Below are 22,387 nucleotides of genomic sequence, written 5' to 3' on the forward strand. Positions count from 1 at the left end.
CAGGCCAGATAACGAGGCCTCTGATGCCAGCTCTGACTCTATCACTCTCAGGGGTATCTAGCACGGTCATAAAAGACCCGCAGATGGGCTGGCTCAACTGGCTCAGGCTGCAGGGCTAAAAATTGCAGCATAGACATTTGGGTTTGGGCTGGAGGCTGGGTTCTGAAATCCACCACCCTCATAGGGTTTCCGAGCCTGGACTCCAGCCTAAGCCAGAACAGCTCAAGTGCAATTTTTAGCCTTGTAGCCTGCCCCCCTGAAGCTGAGTTAATTGAGCTGGGCTCTGAGAATCGATGCTGTCGGTTTTTTATTGTAATGTAGATATACACGCAGAAGCCAGCTCTGATTCTCCGGCCCCTCAGCCCTAGCTGTGATGCTGGGCTCCAGTTCCTGTTTGGAGTTTGACTCCTGCTCCAACCACTAGGCAAGACTGTTCATGTTCCACTCATGTGACAAGCAGGAGAAGATTATTAATGAGACGAGCTGCTTCTGTTTTACAGAGGCTTTCTACAGATATTTTCACATTTAGCCAGTTAGTAAAAAAAAAAATTAAAAAAATATTTATGCCCAAGCTATTTCATGTCCCTTTTCCAAAGGGAGGTGAACAACTAACTTCTAATTTTGATACATCTGCTCAGATAAAGCTAGCTAACAAAGGGTCTGAGAAATAAATGCCCTCCTTCCATTTAATTACATTGCAACTTGCAGGGGGAAAATATCAGTGATTCACATGAATACATTTGTTTAAAATCCTTTTAAGGTAGGTTTTAAACTGAGAATTCTGTGCAAATGTAACTAAAAGACTTGCGCTGACTCTTTAAGAGGAAATACCATGGGGTGAATGCAATTGGATGCAATTTCCGTCGCTTTCCATTGTGGTCTGTAGTTTAAATGTGCAGCATGTTGACATCCATGGGACTAGCAAATGGGCATACAAAGGCAGAACTGACCCCACGTAATGTATAAGAGGGCAGCCCTATGATTTGACATGAGATGGAGAAAGTTACTTCTAGAACACCTTTACTCCATACTGGGCTCAGAGGTTCCTTTATACAGCAATTGCTATACTGGATCAGAGCAATGGTCCATCCACTCCATTGTGTTGTGCTGACTGGGGCCAGGACTATATGGTTTGAAGGAAGCTTTAAGAAATCTCATCCTATATAATGCAACAGTGGACGTTCTTATTCATATAAATGTATCACCTCTTTCTGAACTTTACCATGCTCTTGGCTTTAGTAACATCTTGTGGCAGTGATTTCCACAGGCGAATTATGTGTTGCATTTAAAAAACAGTGACTTAAAAGTTTCATCATTTCCAAACACCGAGAGCAAAGCTACAAAAAAGTTACAACTTCAAAAATATAAATTGGATACAACATAATTTATATTAATTATTTAGCAATTTCTCTGTGCTGAAAGGGAGGTGAAACTTGCAAAAAAGTAGCAAATGCCCTAGACATACTCCCTGCATGAAACTGAAATGTTCAGCATTTGAATGCCAGTCGCCCCACGTAGTCATGTTCGAGCTATCCATCCAGCACTTTTCGGTGCTTTGCATGTGTGTACGTCCACCACCTCCAGGCAATCTTGACAGCGGACAGCGCAGCACCAGTGGAATTTACATTCGCATTTTGTCATCTGGCTGATCCGTGAAGTGTCATAACCTCTTCCACAGCACATCACCTCGCAGCTGTCCATGCCGCGGGAGGTTTGGTTACAAACCCGGCCAGCGGTCCCAAGGGAACCTAGAATGGAAATGCATTAGAACTCAGTTGAAAAGATGTGGAGTATTTTCAAGAATGGTAGAAAATATGGGAGCAAAACAACCATTAGCCAGGCACTTGAGGCCTGTAAAGCAAGATATGTCTCTCTTTGCAGAATGGGAAGTGGAAAGATAGCCAATTAATTTTACATTCTACCTCTTGGTTGTGGAGAGGACCAGGGACAGACTGATTCTCCAGCACCAGACCACTTGCGACTCAAGGTCAAGCAACAGAAAGGGCAAATATTATGGAAAATTGCATTCAAATTATAGATAGGTCAGCTTTGGTTTTGTAAAACCGCACTTTGGGTGAGGGGAAGAGGAGGCAGGAACTGAGGCAGTGGTTCTAGATTTGGTTAATTTTTTTTAGTGTTACAGTATCTTACTTCACCTGTCCCCTGCCTCCCTGCTGTTTTAATTCTACCATGACTCACCCAGGCATATGTACTCACTCCTGGCCAGGTACCCACCTGCAGCCAGGCACCTACACTCAATGCTGTGAGAGCCTGGAGCCCAGAAAGGAGCCACTGTTAGGGCCATTCCTGTTTCCTAAAAATATTCACCTTACAGTGCCATGCCTGTAAGTACGCCACTATGTAATGAACTGCCTGGAAACGGTGAACTGTGCAAGGAGGAGGTTGAAAAGTTTTCCATTCACAAATCTAGTCCATTTCAGTTAGAGAATCGACAGCATCGATTCTCAGAGCCCAGCTCTGGGTAAAGGGGGAGAAAAGAAGCCCTACAAAGGGGCTGTGGACTGGCTATGAGCAGAAGACCCCAAACAGTGCTGTCTGCTATCTGTATAGGGAACAAGCAGCGAAGGCAGAAGCAGTTCCTACCAAAAATTCAGCACCGAAGCACCCAGAGCCAGGGGAGCCAGCCAGCAGTACACACCTACTGATGGTGGCACCAGTGGGCTGGCCCCTCAAGCCAAGGCCTGGGACAATTGCTCTGGTCTGAAACATCTGTGGCTATGTCTATACTGCAAAGCAAGTCAGGGCCCAGGCTTGAGCCCAACCCCAGACTCCAACTACATACAAATCTCTCAGACTTGGGCTTGGACCTAGGCTCCTCGGACCCTGTGGGGGTGGAGGATTCGAGCTCAAGTCAAGACATGACACAGGATTTGAGCTCTATTGCTTTTGCAGTGTAGACACAACCCTGATCTCTGACTCAGGCCCTGGGAGTCCACTGAAAGTATCCCATGGTCCTAGGGACCAATTTCCATTGTCCCCTCTATCCCAAGAATCTCTAATTGACTCCAGGGAAAATGGAAACAACCCTCCTTCGAGTAGTGCAGAGGCTCAGTGAGTCAGCATTCGCCTTTTCCATTGTCTTCTGACTGCCGAACTGCAACCACACCAGCAGAGAGCCTCCTGTGTTTGCAATGGAGACTGAACAGAAGAAGGCCTTTGCAAAGCACGCTGCTTCATGGTCACAGGAGCACAGCCTCATTTTGGTGAATCTCTGGTGGGAGGCCAGAAAAACAGTGGACTTTAGTAAGAGAATCAGGAATGACCACACATTCTAGCAAATAGCAAAGAAGCTAGCAGCTTTGCAAATTTACCAGACTGGTGACCAATGCAGGGAGCAGATTAAGGAGCTCAAAAGTACCAGAAAACCAAGGACCAGAAACACACCTTGAGCAACTTGCTGATATTACGTTAATTTTATGTGGAGTTTAACTGGATGCTGGGAACTGTGCTGAGCCTGGACCCAACGGTGACCTGGTCAGCCAGGATGGTGCCCTGCTAGCCCCAGAATCCAGCACAGGAACCGATGGCAGCCAGCAGCAGGTACTGAGTGAGGACTGTGAAGTGGCTCTGTTACTGAAACTGGTCCCCCAGGAGGCTTTGCTACAGAAGCAGCAGCAGCACATCCTGGGACTGTACTCGGAGGAGCTGCTTGATGCCTCCACGGGGAACAGCCTGACATGGAGCCTGCAGCAGACACAGAAGGGGCAGAAGCTGACCTGGAGCCTGGTAAGTTTCTGGCTCCATTTTAATGTTTATTCATATAGGAATGGGAGGGATTTCTGTTCTCTGAACCAATGCAAAAGTTATTAGAAGCCCCGGCTAGCAGAGTGTATCCATTAATGGCGAATTATATGCCAGTGGCTTGGCTCTCCCTCTGACCTCTCCCCCACCACACGGAATTCAAAATGGCAACCAGGAAATGCAAACAGTAAAAATGCCTTGAAAGTGAATTTTTACTGGAAAGGCACAGATTTTTGTTAGGGCCATTCCTGTTTCCTAAAAATATTCACCTTACAGTGCCATGCCTGTAAGTACGCCACTATGTAATGAACTGCCTGGAAACGGTGAACTGTGCAAGGAGGAGGTTGAAAAGTTTTCCATTCACAAATCTAGTCCATTTCAGTTAGAGGTAGTCCAGGCAGTCTATAGGCAACAAAATCATTTGTGCCCAATTCAACTGGGGTTTGAAATTTTGTCCAGAAATAGGCTGGGGGGTAGGGGAAGGAGGAGTAAGGGGATGGCTGTGGAGTTCTGCGTGTTTGCACGCAACCATGACAGGCTAAGCCATGTGGAAGCTAACTCAATATACTGTTGATTCCCTCATTTCTGACTCAATCCGGGGTGCTGATAGCTGCAAACTTTTCCCAAAGCAGGAGCTCTGGATAGTCAGTCACATTTCAGGGAAGGGTGTATTTTCCAGGGCCATCTTGGCAGCTGACCAGCCCACTCCACTCATAGATGTGCTGTTCAGTCACTATATGTTTGAATACTCTGGCTGCATAAACTGCAGGTTTCCCACTGGCAGTTTGGAATAACATCTTCCTTTGCCAATCGGGCACCACAAGAACTGTTATGCGGAAGGCCTGAAATGATAGAACAAGCTTTTGTGGCATGGCCACTGACAGCCCTTGCCTCAAACCCAAGTAGTTCTGCAATTACTAGAAAACAAAAAAAAAACCAACAGTTTTTTGAATTTTTAACTTACCATGTCTCTGCAGTTTTTTCTCTGTGACTAACTAGGCAGTGTCCAGTGAGCTTCTGTGGCCTAAAGCATCCCTCTCACAATACACTGAAGTTCAGTTTGGAAATGTACATTTTTATGTCCTTGAAAATCCACAAGGATTTTTTGTGTGCTCCTGCACTGGGCTATTCGAGACAATAACCCTCTGTGTCTTGTCCTGTTCCAGGCCCCTGTTCCAGCACTTCCACAGCTTGTCTACAGTGCAGCAGAAGCCTGGGCCAACCTAACATCAGGGATTGTTCCAAGAGGAAGTGTTTCTGCAATGAACTTATGGTTCTGGAGAGGGCTAACAAGCAGGTCCAATGACAGAGAGACTTGCAGCTAGAGGAAAGGCATGGTGAGAGGCAAGAGGCAAGGCCCAGGCTGGCTGCACAGATTGAGGACAGGGTTTCAGCTCAAAAGCAGGCACTTGCTTTGCAGTTCCTGGAACAGGAACGGTGGCTAGAGGAGGACAGAGCTCAGCAGAAAGAGCTGTTTGAGTGGCTGAACTCACTAATGACCACAAAAGTAGCAGTTCCTGCTGCATCATCCACACCACGGCCTGAGTCCCCTGAGCGCTACCCTGTGATGCCATCCAGAAAGAGCTTGAAAAACTCCATGGCTGGGTGGTCCTTGCAATCAGGCCCCACGAGCAGCTGGGCAGGGCAATCTTGCCTCTGCAGCCCTCCATCATAACCCTCTCCCCTGTGGATGTCTCCATTCCCTTCCCCAGCATCGTGTGCATGTCAAATGGGGAAAAAAGGGAAAGAAGAATGTGGGGTCCAGGGCACATGCCATGGTAGGGGGTTTCTGCCTTGCACATGGTTTTACTGTTTGCACTTGTTCATGCACTTGGTTTTTATTTTATTTTTCTGTAAGGTTTTGTTGATGCGGGTGTTCTGATGTGGGAATGGTGACAGGCCAGCCTGGCAATGGGCGCATGTTGTACTTGTCTAATACATTTATAAATAAAGTTTTTTATTTCATCATGAAAGTTCTTTTGTTGTCGCTGCGTCATACTATGTCATGTGTAAACACATGATCAAGGACAATTAGGAATTAGTATGCAAACATTATTCCTCAACAGTTATCTACATCAATCCATACTTCAAACAATTCCTTACATCAGGGGCAGCCAACCTGAGCCTGAGAAGGAGCCAGAATTTACCAATGTACATTGCCAAAGAGCCACACTAATATGTCAGCAGTCCCTCATAAGCTCCCCCTACTCCAACCTGCAGTGCCTCCTGCCCACCGCGATCAGCTGTTATGCGGTGCGCAGGAGGCTCTGGTGGGGAGTGGGGAAGAGCGAGGGCATGGCAGGCTCGGGGGAATGGGTGGAGTGGGGGGCAGAGCCTGGGGCAGAGCAGTGGGTTGAGCACCCCCCTGCACATTGGAAAGTTAGCATCTATAGCTCTAGCCCCGGAGTCAGTGCCTATGCAAGGAGCCGCATATTAACCTATGAAGAGCCTCATGCGGCTCCGGAGCCAAAGGTTGGCCACCCCGCCTTACATCAATCCACACTGTGAATCTAAACCTGCCCCCCAATTTGATAAGTGATCATGTCATTCAAAAGTACATTGTATGGCAATCAACCTCCTGCTCCTGCCCAAGCATTGGAAGCCCCAGAATCAATGAGCCCCATCCCATCCCACCCCACCCACACAAACACATTCTCTCTCTTCCTTGGGGCTATGCAAGTCCATAAAGTGTGCTCACAAAGCATCCCTGACCTCTGTTGTCTCGGTGCATCCAGCTCCAGCTGTGGTAGCTGCACTCTCTAGCTGAGTGTACCAATTCAGCAGACCCTCACTGTCACAGGTCCATTCAGGGGGAAATGGCTCTCCTCTAGCTCCACAAAAATTGTGATGAGACCAGCAAGCCCCGGTAAAGTGGCCAGCATTGATGATATTGGCATTCTAATGGGTCTGTAAACATCTCCAACAAGATTTCAATCTGCCAAAAGCAAATTCAATAACAATTCTACACCTGCTGAGAGTGTAATTAAACTGTCTTTTGTCAGGGCCTCTGAAATCAGAGGACGGTTTCATAAGTCAAGGCAAAAGCAGGTATGCAGGGCCCCCAGAATAATGGTGGGGACAGGAACTCTGCTTATGACAATGTCATCTGATGGGAATAGTGTCCCAGCCTGTCCATGAATATAGACTCCCGATCAGCGAAAAACCTTAGCATCATGAACTTTTCCTTTACAGTCCACATTGATATTTATAAATCTGCCTTTGTGGTCCACTAGTGCCTGCATAACAATGGAGTAGTGCCCTTTGTGGTTTATGTACTCATGTGCTCCTTGAGGAGGGCAAACTATGGGCACGTGCATCAGTGGCCCTGGGGCATTCTCTCAAAGCCAGCAGTTACTTCAGGAATATTCTTTTATGCCCACCACCTGGGGGCAAAGCATACACCTGATTGTCTCAGAAACATCCACTGCTTTACCCACAGTCGACTTTCCAATACAAAACTGGTTGGCAACAGACCTGTAGCAGTCTGGGATAGCAGCTTCTAGACAGTTATAACAACCTGCTTCTGGACTGGCACAGGTGACCTCGTGGAGGATTGGGGCAAGCTGCTCACAAAGCTCCAGAAACGTAACTTTCTTCATGCGAACATTCTGGACCCACTGCTGGACATCCCAAGTGCACTTGATGATGTGATCTCCCCAGTCAGTGCTTGCGGCCCCGCTCCAGAAGTTCTGGTCTACATAGGGGACATCAACGGCTGTACCAAGTGTCTTGAGCAGCATCGAGTCTGCCATGTCTGAGTCCTCCTCCTCTTGCTCCATCATGAGCTCTGTCAGGTGCCTTTGGTAGGTCAGAAAATGCCACCGAAATGTCCACCAGCATCTCACAGAAGCCCTGCCATTTCCTGACACAGGAGTGAAAGCACAAGCAAGAGAATCTCTTCAAAAGGCTCCTCCTACATGGCACTGGCTCCAGTAGCTGGGAGCTCAGAGACCAAAATGATTGCTTGGCAGGATGTGTTGGCGGTCAGTTCAAACTTCCTGTAACATGCAGGGGACAGTCAAGTTTTCCCACAGTGCATCAAGGTCAAAGGAAGAGTGGCCACATTTCAGGCGGGCACTAGGGAGTCTGGGATATGGTTGGTTTGACTCAGGTCTACATGTTGCACTGTGGACCCAGGCTCAAGCCCAGGATAGAAAATTCTTAAAATCTAATCAGTGTAGATGCTCAAGCCCTGGGTTCTCTAATCCAGGGTCAGCTGATTTAAGTCCCACTAACTGGGCTTCCATTGCAGTGTATAGACATACCTTGTGCTGCTCAAGCTCCCTACCTGTAGAACAAGGCTGATACATGGTGGCCTGTATAAAGTGCTCTGAAATCTCCTGAGAATAAATCAATATAAATACAAACAGCTCTTCTTACCCCTCCTCAACATGGGTTAAAGTGGACTTTTCTTTCCACTTCTAGGATTTTTAAGAAGAGTAGGAAGGCACTGGAGACATTTTACATTTTTATGAAACATTAAAATGCCTCTTGCAAGACTCAGAGAGCCTCTGCCATTCCTCCCATGGTGAGAACAGGCTGGATTTACCTTTCTAGAGCTCTAGAATTTTCCCACAGTGCACCCTGGTCAAAGAGCTAGTGACCACATTTCAGCTGGATGTTGTAATACCCTCGATTTTATAATTTTGCCAGGATTGACCTGAAAAAAAGTTCATTTGTTGAACTGAATGGAACTGTTTTATTTTAGGTCAGATTGACATTAAACTGTATGAGTCTGAGCTGCCAGGCTGCCTCCTGCCCCCATTCTCTCCTATGGGCTGAGCTCCTTGGCCAAGCTACATATCCCATGAAGCATCACAGTCTTCCCTCTGGCCAGGCCTCCACAGTGCATGATGGGAGTCCCATGAGTAGGCGAGATCAGCCATTTTTACTTAGTTGTCAGCAGGACGTTTTCCTCTCTATGGAAGAAAACACTAAATTAGTCTGTCCTCCCAGAAAATGTGCAGATGATCACTACTGTGTTCTGTGTCGGATTCTGGGTATGTTCAAGTGTATGGATGATCACTTCATCCCCAGTGGCTGAATAAACACAATACTGTTTCTTGTCTAGTAGGGATTAGGCCATTTTCTTGCGGCTGCAGATCACAAGAGGATATAAACTCTTACATTACTGCCCTATCATGAATATTTCATAGATTACAACATTAAATATGGAAGAAAGAGGACAGTATGACAGTATACAGACACAAACACATCAGCTGAGAACTGTGTTTACTATTTGAACTAATGATTTCTAGTGTTCTGCTCACTTTCTGTGTGAAGGAGTCAGTATCAGAAAACTTGGTAATTTCACTGCTGAAAAAACATGACCATAACCTGCAGACAAAGGAAAATATTATGTAGGAATTGCTATCTAATCTAAATTAAACTTACCATCGGACTCATCACCAAAGTATCTAACTACTGATCAGTGTGCGCCACCACACATCCCGGATACCTGCTCCTTATCCCATTTAACCTATTCTGTTAAACAAATTCAAAAATATTGTAGAGAGTAAATTCTGATGGCATTATCCTGTTATTCTTAGCCAAACGTATGGTTAAGAATTCATTTTAATCCCCAAATGGGTTGTGATTAAACTAATTGGAAGCACCATTTTAAAATGTACCTGCTTTTTAATAAATAAGTTTATCATCGTTTAATATTGCGGATTGGGATGGGGTTTTTTTGGTTTGGTTTTTATTTTTTTCTTTATGATGGTGGCACTTCAAATATGAAACTACATTTTCCTTCTTAAACTTTAAGAATAACAGGAATGCTGAAGTTAACTCAGACTTTCATTGCATAGAATGGCCAATAAAATACGTAACTGATCAGGAATGTAAGTTTCACAAACAGTCATTAATATTCACTGTTCTGTTTATCTAGGGTATTTACATGGTCCCCATGTCACCTTAGTATCTGAGCACCTCAGAATCTTTAATGTATTTATCTCACAATCCCCCAATGAGGTATGAAAATCCTCTTGTCCCCATTTACCAGAGAAGCAAATGAGGCTTAGACAGACTACGTGACATGACCAAGGTCACACAGGAAGTCTATGGCAGAGCAGGGAAATGAACCCGAGTCTTAGGCTCCCATTCTATCCACCGGCCCATCCTTCTTTTCAGCACTTCTATGTGTGCATGACACTTTACAAATTGCATACCTGCAGCATTGAAAAGTAAAGTATTTGGGCATGTGCCTGCCTACATGAAAATATGTCACTGTTCATAACACACAAAATCCATTCAAATGCACAGCCACTGATATAGGGGCCTGCACTTTCTGCTCAGGCAAAAGACTTGTATGGACAAGCCTGTGGCCAATGTGATTAATGCCTGGTATTAAGAATTTGCTTTGAATTCCTCCTTGCCACCCCACATACACTTAACCTGGTTCCTGTTATAGCCCCTCTCATCTGTTCTCTTCCTTGCTTTGCATACTGTTTTAACTTTCTGATGGGAAGTAAGTCTTGCCCATGGACTGCAGCATGTCTAGAACACTAATCTATAACAACCATGATTTGGATTAAGTTTCCAATTGCTTTGTGCTCTGTTTGCTGTATGCGATTTGTGTGAAACAGTCACGCAGCTGTCAGCCAGATATTATTCTTTCAGTGGGGAACAAGCAAAGCAACTGTTCACCTTGATTTGTCTCTTGAACTTGATTAAAGAAAGGGTTGTGTTGGTAGTTTCCTTGATACAGAAGGAAGACCTCAGATGAGCCCTTACATAAGGTCAGGGCCTATTCATTAGGAATTGCTGTATTTATGCAGGCACTTTCTTGCAAGGGGACAATAATATTCTTTATCTTAGATACAGGTTCATTTCCAACTTGAAAGTTTTTGTCTGATTTCCAGATGCTTGGAGCAATGACACAGGCAGTTAAAGGCAGCTCTTTGCAGAATACCCGGGGTGAAATCCTGACTCCACTGAACTCAGTGAGAATTTTGACGTTGATTGCAATGAGGGCAGGATTTTACCCCATGACACATAGAATCATGGAATCATAGTGTTAGAAGGGATCACAAGGGTCATCTAGTCTAACCCCCCTGCCAAGATGCAGGATATTTTGTGTCTAAACCATTCAAGACAGATCGCTATCCAGCCTCCCTTTGAAAACCTCTAATGAAGGAGCTTCCACAACCATTGCCTCTTGTCCTACCATCTCTGGCAAGAGAGAACAACTTTTCTCCATCTTTTTTATGGCAACCTTTCACATATTTGAAGACTGCTTTCATGTCTCCCCTCAATCTCCTCTTTTCCAAACTAAATATATCCAGTTCCTTCAGCCTTTGCTCATATGGCTTGCATTCCATCCCTTTGATCATCTTCGTCACTTGCCTCTGGATCCTTTGGTCACATTGGTGACAAAAACTGGACACTACTTCAGCTGAGGCTAACCAGCGCTGAGTAGAGTGGTAGAATCATAGAATCCAAGGATTTGGAGCAATCAAATTTTTGAATTGCTCCACTCCGGCACCAATAGTGACTGCTCCAGCTCCGCTTCGCGCTCCAACTCAAATGAATTTTTAACTAAATAAAAAAGTGCATACTGTAATTTTGAAAAAACATTATTTTTATTCAGACTTCTAAAATAATTTAAATGTTATCAACAATTATACAAACTAGAATCATTCATAATTCATTCTGTAAAAAATTATAGCAGCAATCAAGTCGTCTTTCGTAGCCTGCCACAAATCATTTAAAATTAACTTTAAAGCCGAAAACAGTCGCTCTACACTAGCTTGAGTAGTTGGCATGCTTGAAGCAATTCTACAGGCAGCCTGAATGCGGTGTGGGTAGCTGTGAATGGCCTCAAAAAACAGACTTAACTTTTAGTCTACCAATAGACTCCATGACCTCACAATCTTCCCGAAAGTTTGTCTTGAATAATGCTTTATTACAATTATGAATGGCAGAAACTTGCCGGCGTCTTGTTTATCCAATTCCTTTTCAAAGGTGTCATCTTCTGAAGAATTGGTGCTTGAATTATCTCCATTTCCCTGTGATGGTTGAAGACGTCTCAGGGATGGACCCTCCAACAAGTTCAGAGTGTAGACAGAAGTTTGAGAACAGCCTGCTATTTCTGAAGGATGTGAACTTTCCGAAACCGCAAATTTGATTGTTGATGACTCCTTTTGTTGTGTTTTGTTTTCTTCAACCTCTTTCGCCGAGTTCAAATGTAGCAACAGATTTTGTTTTTCGAGTCGTCGAGCAATATCAAGGAGCCCTTCCTTTGCCTTTGCTATTTCCCTTGAGGTAAGAAGAATCCGATACCATGGGCAACATAAACTCCAGCAAGGAAATGAACATTGTCAAAAAGCTTCTCTTTGTGTTTCTGCATGGAGGATAGAATTCCTTCTGCAATTTGTCCACCATTTTCTTGCAAGAATTTTGACAGTTTTCCCCATTCCTTCATTAAAACTCCTGGGGTTACATCGACAGCTTGAAGATTCACAGCTGTTTGGTTTGGCTTTGCCAAGAAGTCTCACAGGTTCTTCACTTCGTCCCATTCAGCTTTTGTTAACTTGAGTTCTCTTGTTCCAGCAGCAGCCACTTGTTCACAGTAAGACTGAGAATCATCGCAAATGTTGACCCCCAGCGAGTCACAGTATCCAATGATTGAGTTACCCCATGTAGATCAAGCAGAACACTTTGAATACTTGGGGTTCGTAGTTTGACAACGACTTGTCGAATTTTTGCCAGAAATTTCTTTGCATGTTCTTTGCTAACTGAAGAGTGTGAATACCACACCTCATCAGTTGGACTTTTGAGTCATCCTCATGAAGTCATGTTGGAAGTATGAGGCTAGGGTCATTAACCCATTGCGCAGCAGCATCCATGTTGAGTTCGATTTCATCCATTCCTTTAGTTCCTTCATCGGGCAAAATAGCTTCAGTTCTGTCCACATCCCTGTTCTCAGAGGTAGAAATGATTTCATTGTCCCGCTGAAATTTTTGACAGCACACGTTATGTTTGCTGCATTGTCAACACAGATGCTCAGCACTTGCATTTCACTGATCCCAAATTTTTCTAAAATAGCTTTTACTTGACTTTTCAAGTATGAAGAATTGTGACGCCCTTCAGTGTCGATTATGTCCAAGGTTTTTACCACAGCTTTATCTTTTCCTTCTTCGTAGTACTGAGCATTGATTGCAAGGAAATTTCTGTTTCCATGGGTTGCCGCATCCATTTTCTGGTAGCACAATTTTTGCTCCAAAGCTTTCTTGAGCTCTTTGCGACCAGACTCAGCTGTGCTGACAACTAAATGACGAACTACATCATGCCCCATCGAAACACCAAGCTGCCAACCCATTTCACCTGCAATTTTTTGGAATCTTTTGTTCTTTAGCCTGAAGGTAGTGAGCGGTGTTGAACTCAAGCAAACCACTTCCATCAGCCCTTCATGGAAAGTATTGGCATCCATGGTGACTGTAACCTTTGAGGACTTTGAGTCAAGTTTTGTTTGCTCAATTTTGGGTTTCTTTTCAGATGAAGCTCTGCAAAAAATCTTTTCTCCAGGAGTTTTCAAAGAGCCAGATGAACGTCGTTTAGCCACGCCAGCTTTCCATTTTGCCTCATCTTCCTGGTCCTTTTTTGTAACCAGAGCCACATAGTTTTCAGGATGGTTACATTTTACATGCCACCAAAGGTTGAAACTTTTCACGGCACTTGCTTCGTTTGTCTTGAAGCTACATGGTTTGAGCTCGCCATTCACTTCCTTTTCCACCTTGCACGTTGCCAATTTCTTCTTTGCTTTTCCCAAAAGCCCAAATTTGGGCTTTTCAAATTCAAAAGTAAAGACGTCGTTGAGATCCTTTTCCGTAAATCAGCTATCAATCATGGGGGGCAGATTTGATTTTTTTGTTGAAGCCATGGCCAAATCTTCTTGTGCTGCTACCTCATCCAAATGTTTCTTGTTATGATCTTCGAAAAGCAATGAACAAAAGCATTACACTTTTTTATAATGTACCTGCCTGTGATATCTTAACCACTTAAGGTACTTTGAATTTATTTTGGATTTTCTGGACAAAAATGATCGCATTTTCTTTTTACATAAAATTATTATTAAAGTATATTTTAATATTTTAACATGTTTCTTGCAGTTTTAATGAAGTAAGAAGTATTTTAGTATACATAATTAATATAAATTTTTATTTATAAATTGCAAGATAGTTTTTCTTATGAAATTTTGAGGTAAAACTATTCGAAATATTTTCCAAGTTTATAATTAATATCTCAAAAACACTTTAATATAGATATATCAATGAAATTTGGTATGTACCGTAGCATTAGTACATGCTATCGCTGTTCTACAACATTAATTGTTGGGAAGTAACGAGGCTACACGTTACAAGGTTGAAAATAAACTTTAATGGGAAAGCGGATTCAAATTGCAAGCACAGTCCTTTTAGTAAAGAGAGCAAATTTTCGGAAATATGTTTTTGCTTCATCAGCCTGAATAGATTATACAAGATAGAGCAATAACAGGTTGTATCTTGTATAATGTTTCCAGCCTGATGAAGGAAAAACGTATTTCCAAAAATTTGCTCTCTTTACTAAAAGGACTGTGCTTGCAATTTGAATCCTCTTTCCCGTTAAAAGTTTATTTCCAACGTTCTATCATACAACATCATTCAAATAAAATTATTTAAACTATAGGCGTTGTGAACTTGGGGGACTGGGCCAATTTTATTTAATATTTTTAAAATCTTCAACTATTTAACAGATACGACCCTGGAATATGATTTAATGCTAAAACATGCATTAAAATGGTACTCTTAATTTATTTTGTATAATTAACCATTTCCGAGAAAACTGTTTAAAAATTTTAATCATGATACAAACAATTTTACTTATTACTTATTTTTCAACTTTGGAACGATAAATTTTAAATGTCATAATAAATAATAACCAAAAATTATTAACTTATTATGGAACATAATATGACCGCTCGTAGTCAGGGGCAGTCGACGACAAGCCTTTCTTGAAATATGAAATAAAAATGACTAACTGCCAGTTCAGGACACCTATGGTTTACATAATTTTGGATAATGTATTATGGTAGCACATACTAACGCTAAGACACAGACATAATTTCATTACTTTATATTAAAGCGTTTTTGAGATATTAATCAGAAATTAACTTTTCATTACCACCTTGAAGGGACTGTAGCTCCCTTAGGAAGAATTTTAGGACACGTGTTCAAGAAACGTTTTTTCTTAAAATGACCTAAGGATTCATCCCCAAAGTTGTGTTGGGCATTTTCCAATCACTCTGGATATATCATAAAAGTCACTCCTAATTTATGCAAAAATGTTTACTGTATATTTATATGCCTGCTGCACTTGACTTTTTCAGTAAATTTAAAATTACAAACAACGCTACCAAAAGACCGTTGAACAGATGATATATAAAATAAGTCTGCCAGAGTGATACGGGGGCACGTACAAATGAACAAATGTACCGGTAATGGGAGCCCGTGTGAGAAATGAGCTTAAATGGTTAATATCTCTTGCGATATCTTAATATATCAATAAACAAAAACATTTTTTGCCATATACCTGTTTGTGATATCTTAAATGTTGCGTCTTGCGTCACACTTTTCTGTAATCACAGCACTCAGCGTGTCTCGTTGATCAACCCTTATAAAAGAAGTATCAACACATACTAATCTAACTATCTAACTAATCTATGCAAGTACGTACTCGCCTAACCTTGGCACAGGGGTGGGAGCAGTCTGCAGTGTTGCCGGATGTCTGATAATTATCTGATTCTTTAATAAAATATATCTCCAGAAAACTTTGTAATTTTGTAACTGTACATTAAATCTTGATTTCGGCCAAAGTGAGAATAACTGTGACATATTACGTAAAGTGGTAAAGTAGATGTTAATATCGTTAGACAATCAAACTTTTTGGCACCTTTAGGACTTTCTTGCTAAATATCATTCATTTTCAATTGAAAATGGAAAAAAAAAAAACCTGGAGCAGTGGAGCAGTCAAGATTTTCTGTGCTCCGGCTCCACTCCAGCTCTGGGCAAAAACCTGCAGCTTCACTGCTCCGCACTACAGCTCCGGGCTCCACTCCAAAGCCCTGATAGAATCGTAGGACTGGAAGGGGCCTTGAGAGGTCATCTAATCCAGTCTCCTGCACTCATGGCAGGACTATTATCTAGAACATCCCTTTGTCTAATCAGCTCTTTAAAATTTCCAATGGTGGAGAGTCCACAACCTCCCTAGGCAATTTATTCCAGTGCTTATCCACCCTGACCATTAGGAAATTTTTCCTCCTGTCCAACCTAAACCACCCAAGGTTCAATTTAAGCCCATTGCTTCTTGTCCTAGCCTCAAAGGTTAAGGAGAACACTTTTTCTTCCTCCTCCTTGTAACAACCTTTTACATACTTGAAAACTGTTATGTTCCCTCTCAGTCTTCTCTTCTCCAGACAAAACAAGCTCACTTTTTCCAATCTTCCCTCATAGGTCATGTTTTCTATGCCTTTAATCATTTTTGTTGCTCTTCTGTGGACTTTCTCCAATTTGTCCACATATTTCCTGAAATATTGTGCCCAGTACTGGACACAACACTCCAGTTGAGGCCTAATTAGCACAGAGTAGAGTGGAAGAATTATTTCTCGTGTCTTGCTAACAACACACCTGCTAATACATCTAAGAATGATGTTTGCTTTTTTTGCAACAGTGTTACACTGATGACTCATATTTAGCTTGTGATCCACTGTGACCCCCAGATCCCTTTCTGCAGTACTCCCTCCTAGGCACTCATTTCCCATTTTGTATGAGTGCAACTGATTGTTCCTTCTTAAGTAGAGTACTTTGCATTTGTCCTTATTGAATTTAGCAATTCTGCCATTTCCACATTTTCTGTTATTGTTTTTTACCCTCATTGAGTAACAGACCTACCCTGTCCTTGGTCTTCCTCTTGCTTCTAATGTATTTGTAGAATGTTTTCTTGTTGTCCTTTTTTATCTCTAGCTAGTGCTATCACCTCCTGTGACATGCATGCTATGTCTCTGTTAATGCAACCTAAAATTGCATTTGCTTTTTTTTGCAACCACATTGCTGACTCATGTTGAGGTTGTGATCCACCACAACTCCCAGATCCTTCTCAGCAGTGCTGCTGCCAAGCCAGTTATCCCCATTCTGAATTTGTGCATTTGGTTTTTCTTCCCTAAGTGTAGCACCTTACGTTTGTCTTTGCTGAATTTCAGTTTGGTTGTCTGTAGCCCAGTTCTCCAATTTGACAAGAACCATCTGAATCCTCATCTCCCCCCCCCCCCCCCACCTTTGTGTTATCTGCAAATTTGATCAGTATGTTCTCTATTCCTGCATCCAGGTCATTAATAAGGATGTTAAACAACACCAGACCCGGAACAGATCCCTGTGGAATCCCACTTGAGACCTCCCTCCAATCTGACATCATTCCATTAATAGTTACTCTTTGTTTGTGGTTGTTTAACCAATTATGTATCCACTTAGCGGTAGTTCTGTCAAACCCGCATTTCTCCAGCTTACTCATCAGAATGTCATGTCAAAGCCTTGCTGAAGTCCAGGTATATTATGTCCACTGCATTCTCCTATCTAACAAACCAGTCCCCTGTTAAAGAAGGAAATCAAGCTGGTTTGGCATGATTTGTTCTTCATAAATCCATGCTGGCTGCTAGTGATTATTCCTTCATCCTTCAGGTATTCACAAACTGAATGTTTTATATATTGCTCTAGTAGCATCGTAGGATCGAAGTCAGGCTGACGGGTCTATAGTTCCCCAGCTCCTCCTTTTTCCACTTTTTAAAGATGGGCACTATGTTAGCCCTTCTCCAGTCTTCTGGGACCTCTCCTGTTGATACAGGAAAAACTTCCCAGACTCCATTTTGTATTCTTAAACTCCATTTTTTGTCTCTGACTTCTCTCTGGAATAAGCAGAAATCACTTCACTAGCTGAAAGCTGCAGGTCACTTACCACTCGACGATGTGGGACACATGACTAGAGCTGAGAGATCTCTAGGCTGAGCATGCCCAGTGCTGAAAATTGAGGTAGCTACTGAGCATGTGCAGTGGAGGGTGAGAGAAAGGTCAGCTAGTTGACTAGCTGACTGACCACAGCTCATCCATACTAGTTCCAACTTGTTCTAAAGGTCAGAACTGTCAACCATAATTCGGAGGTAACGGTTTGCACTGAGCATGTGTGACTGGGGTATTTGCTTACGGGTATACAAGGAAGTCTCAGTAGGACAGTATAAAAGGTCAGCTGCCAGCGGGCAGAAGTCAGTCAGGAGCCAAGAAGAAGAATTGCTGGAGAAAGAGATCAGAGGGGTGGCCAAGACAACAGAAGAGCAGCTGAAAAGACAGTTTAGATAGAATTCTGAGGAGAGCACCTACAGCAGTAGCCACAACATCAGCAACACTGAAACAAAATAAATAAGGGACGATAGGACAGAGGCAACAGGAAGTGAGCTGCATCTGCAAAGGGAGAAATGGAGATGACTGGGAGTAAGTTGATTAAGAAGCTACAGTAGTAGCAACATTTGCAACAACACCTCAAAATCAAAGGATAGTGTGAGCTTGGCAGTTTTTTTTAAACTATAAATTTACCGTATAGTATAGTATAGATGTGTATGCTTGAAATGTGTGTGTGAGAGAGATTTGTATATTACCTATGTAGAATTTAAAGTATAAGTTAAGAATAGCTGTCAGCGCTTTGTTGCAAACTGGCCATTTGTAGCAAAGCGTCCTGCTTAGAATCATTTAAACTTTGTAATTTAAATGCTCTTTACCTTGCAATAAGAGATTTGTTTCTTATTTAGGGTTTTAGATCATATTGTAGTAGGGATTATTAGTGACATTAATAAAAATATATTTTGTTTTGGAAAATACACTGCTTGTGTCAATCACTTTATCGGAAGGTTATATGTATGTCCTTCAAGTGTTTCCTTAAGTACCCGGGAGACCCATACCCTAGGAAAAGCACATTAAGGAGGTTATTTTATTAAGGCAGGTTACTCTAGGGGCACCCCCAAGCCTAAATTTTGGGGTAAAACTGTCATCCATGAGTTTGCAAATATTATTGCCAGTGGCTCCGAGATTTCTTCAGCTAATTCCTCAGGTGAATAGCATCAGGCCCTGCTGATTTGAATTCATTCAGATTGGTCAGAAGATTCCTGACATGTTCTTTACTTATCCCAGTCTGCATCCCTTCCCCTTTATTATCTATGGTAATTTCGCTAGTCGTCCAGTCACATTATTTTTTGTGAGAAGACTGAAGCAAAGTAGGTGTTCAGCACCTCTGCCTTCCTAGCATCTTCCATTACCAGCTCACCTTCTCCATTGAGCAGCAGACCACGCTATCCTTGATCTTTCTTTTTTGTCTGACATGTTTGATGAGCCCCTTCTTGTTGTCTCTAACATTCCTTGCCTGCTATACTCACTCTTTGTCTTGTCTTTTCTGATTTTGTCCCTACATGCTCATACTATTCCCATGTATACTTCCTTGGTGACATGCCCCTCCTTCCATTTCCTGCCTGTATCCCTTTGGGGTTTTAGATAGCTAAAAAGTTCCTTGTGCAGCCACATTGGCCTTCTGTGGCTCTTCTTACCTTTCCTCTGTGTCAGAATAGCTTGATCTTGAGCCTCTGGCATTGCCTCTTTTGCCAGCCCCCTTCCACTCCTTTTCTTCCTATTTGGGCTTTCCATGGGACCTTGCCTACTATTTCTCTGAGTTGGTTGAAATCTGTCTCTCTGAAGTCCAGTGTCCTTGTTTTGCTGCTCTCATGTCCTCCTTTCCATAGGATCTTGAATTCTATCAGATCATGATCACTTCCTCCCAAGTTCCCAACCACCTTCACATTTGCAACTAATTCATCCCCATTGGTCAAAACCAGATCCAAAATGGATGACCCCTAGTTGTTTCCTCAACTTTCTGAATCAGAAAATTGTCCCCTACACCTGCTAAGAATTTTCAAGACAAAATAAGTTTTGCTATAATAGTCTTCCAACCGATATCCTTCCAACAGAGTCCTGCACTTTATTATTTGCCATAATAGCCTTCCAACAGAGCCTTCCAACTATTATTTGTTATAAAAGCCTTCCAACAGAGTCTTGCACTTCGGATGGAAGAATCCCATGCACCGCTACAAAATAGGGAGCGAGCGGCTAGGAAGCAGTTCTGCAGAAAAGGACCTAAGGGTTACAGTGAACAAGAAGCTGGATATGAGTCAACAGTGTGCCCTTGTTGCCAAGAAGGCCAATGGCATTTTGGGCTGTATAAGTAGGAGCATTGCCAGCAAATTGAGGGACATGATCATTCCCCCTCTATTCAGCATCGGTGAGGCCTCATATGAATTACTGTGTCCGGTTCTGGGCACCACATTACAAGAAGAATGTGGAAAAATTGGAAAGAGTCCAGCGAAGGGTAACAAAAATGATTAGGGGGCTGGAGCACATGACTTATGAGGAGAGGCTGAGGGAACTGGGATAATTTAGTCTGCAGAAGAGAAGAATGATGGGGGATTTGATAGCTGCTTTCAACTACCTGAAAGGGGGTTCCAAAGAGGATGAATCTAGGCTGTTCTCAGTGGTATCAGATGACAGAACAAGGAGTAATGGTCTCAAGTTGCAGTGAGGAAGGTTTAGGCTGGATATTAGGAAAAACTTTTTCACTAGGAAGGTGGTGAAGCAGTGGAATGGGTTACCTAGGGAGGTGGTGGAATCTCCTTCCTTCGAGGTGTTTAAGGTCAGGCTTGACAAAGCCCTGGCTGGGATGATTTAATTGGGGATTGATCCGGCTTTGAGCGGGGGTTGGACTAGATGTCCTCCTGAGGTCCCCTCCAACCTTGATATTCTATATCACATCAGGGAAGTTAAAATCCCCCTTAATACTAGCTCATGTGTGTTAGCTAATCTTGTTACCTGGTTGTAGAATGACTCATACACTTCCTCTTTTGGATATGGTGGTCTGTAATAGACCCCCCCACCATAAGTAAGTTCTTTTCTGTTCTTTTCTCTTTTTTATCCTGACCCAGATTCTTTTCAGTAGGTCTGTTGTTCACTTCTTCTTGGACCTCGAAGCAAGTGTGTACATTCTGGATGTATAGTGCAACACCTCCTCCTTTTTTCCCCTACTTATCCATTTGGAACAAGCTATATCCCTCAATGCTGGTACTCCACTCATGGGAGTTGTCCCACCAAATCTCTGTAATGCCAGTTAGGTCATGATATTCTTCATATACCATGACTTCCAGTTCATCCTGCTTGGTTCCCATACTCCTGCATTTGTACACAGGCATCGAAGGTGCTCAGCTTCCAGCAGCCCATCTGGAAGGTTCTTGGCAATTTTACTTGCTGCTTGCCAGCAGAAAGACAAATAGATAAAAGGCCTCTAGGAGGGCAGCACTGAGCCAAAAAAATTCCTTGAAGGTTCTTGCAATAAACGGAATTTTGCCAAAAATTCCATTTTCAGAGAACTGTAAAAGAATTTTTCTGGAATCTCTTTCTGGGAAAAAAAAAGTGTATTTGACTTTTTGTCCTGATTCAGGATGAAAAATTTTCAGAAACATGACATTTGTCACAGGAAGGGATTTGCATTTTTCGGCCAACTCTAGTTCTTACCGTACGGCAATGTTAACTTGGCCACATTACAAATACACAGTCCTTTCCAAGTGTGTGCAACAAACTCTCCCTAACGAACTAAGGACCATCACAAACTTCACCAACTTCCACTCCAAGTGCCAGGGGCACTTTTTGACCTGCTTTCTCTAATATAAACACAAAACAGTTTGCACATTTTAAGAAATACAAAAACTAAACCCTATCAAAACAAAACACTACAATGCATATACTGTTCTCCTTCTCAGGAGGGGCTCAGAAAGAGAATAAACCATACATGACAGATGTTAGTAATGTCACTTAGTGCACTACTGAAAGGTGCACAAATACTATAGTGATGAGGGCAGTATAAGAACAATATAGACTTGGCTAGACTAGAATGAGTATTTTCTACTTCTCATTTCATGTTAAATGTATACCACAAAATGCTATATATATGGAATATGACTGAGCTCCAATAAGACAGGAATATATGGTAATTTGTCAAAAGCTTCCCCAGAGCTGCCTGGTTTGCTGTTCAAGTGTTGCAACTGTCATGCCTAGGCATAACATGCAACTATATCTTCAAAATATCAACAGATTTTAATACTGCTACCTTTAGATGCATACATCTACCCCTTTCTCCACCCAGGTTATTTGTGGGGACTAATGTTGGGAGAATTCTGTTGCTGAAAACAATTATTCTCCTATTCCCAAAACCTTGGGGTAAGTAACTAAATTTAAACACTAATTTATAGTCTGAGATTTTTTAAACTAGTCTTAATTAGAAAACTTGCCCCTAGTGATGTGACGTATTAGTTTGCACTGATTTTTTTTTAATACCAATTTCCATGTATGCAGTGTGGCATATGACAAGAGTTTATTGTAAAGGAATTTAACACCACCATTGAAAGGAGCCTCTGAGTTGGTCTTCAATTCTAACATAGTCATACTTCTTATGTTCCCATCATCTTCCTATCTAGACATTCATCTTGTAGATCAGGAATTCCTGGTAGATA

General features: G+C 42.5%; 1 protein-coding gene across 1 annotated transcript in view; it reads right to left on the reverse strand.

Moving 5' to 3' along the window:
- Positions 1-1,162: 1,162 nt before the first annotated feature.
- WNT2 (Wnt family member 2) overlaps positions 1,163-22,387 on the reverse strand; it is a 45,794-nt gene continuing 24,569 nt past the window's right edge. Inside the window, exon 4 of the mRNA XM_048836932.2 lies at positions 1,163-1,748. Within this exon, the coding sequence (XP_048692889.2) occupies positions 1,519-1,748 (230 nt within the window). The 3' untranslated portion in view covers positions 1,163-1,518. The remainder of the gene's footprint in view (positions 1,749-22,387) is intronic.

The sequence above is a fragment of the Caretta caretta genome, chromosome 1 (assembly GCF_965140235.1).
Source record: "Caretta caretta isolate rCarCar2 chromosome 1, rCarCar1.hap1, whole genome shotgun sequence".
In the NCBI taxonomy this organism is placed as follows: Eukaryota; Metazoa; Chordata; order Testudines; family Cheloniidae; genus Caretta; species Caretta caretta.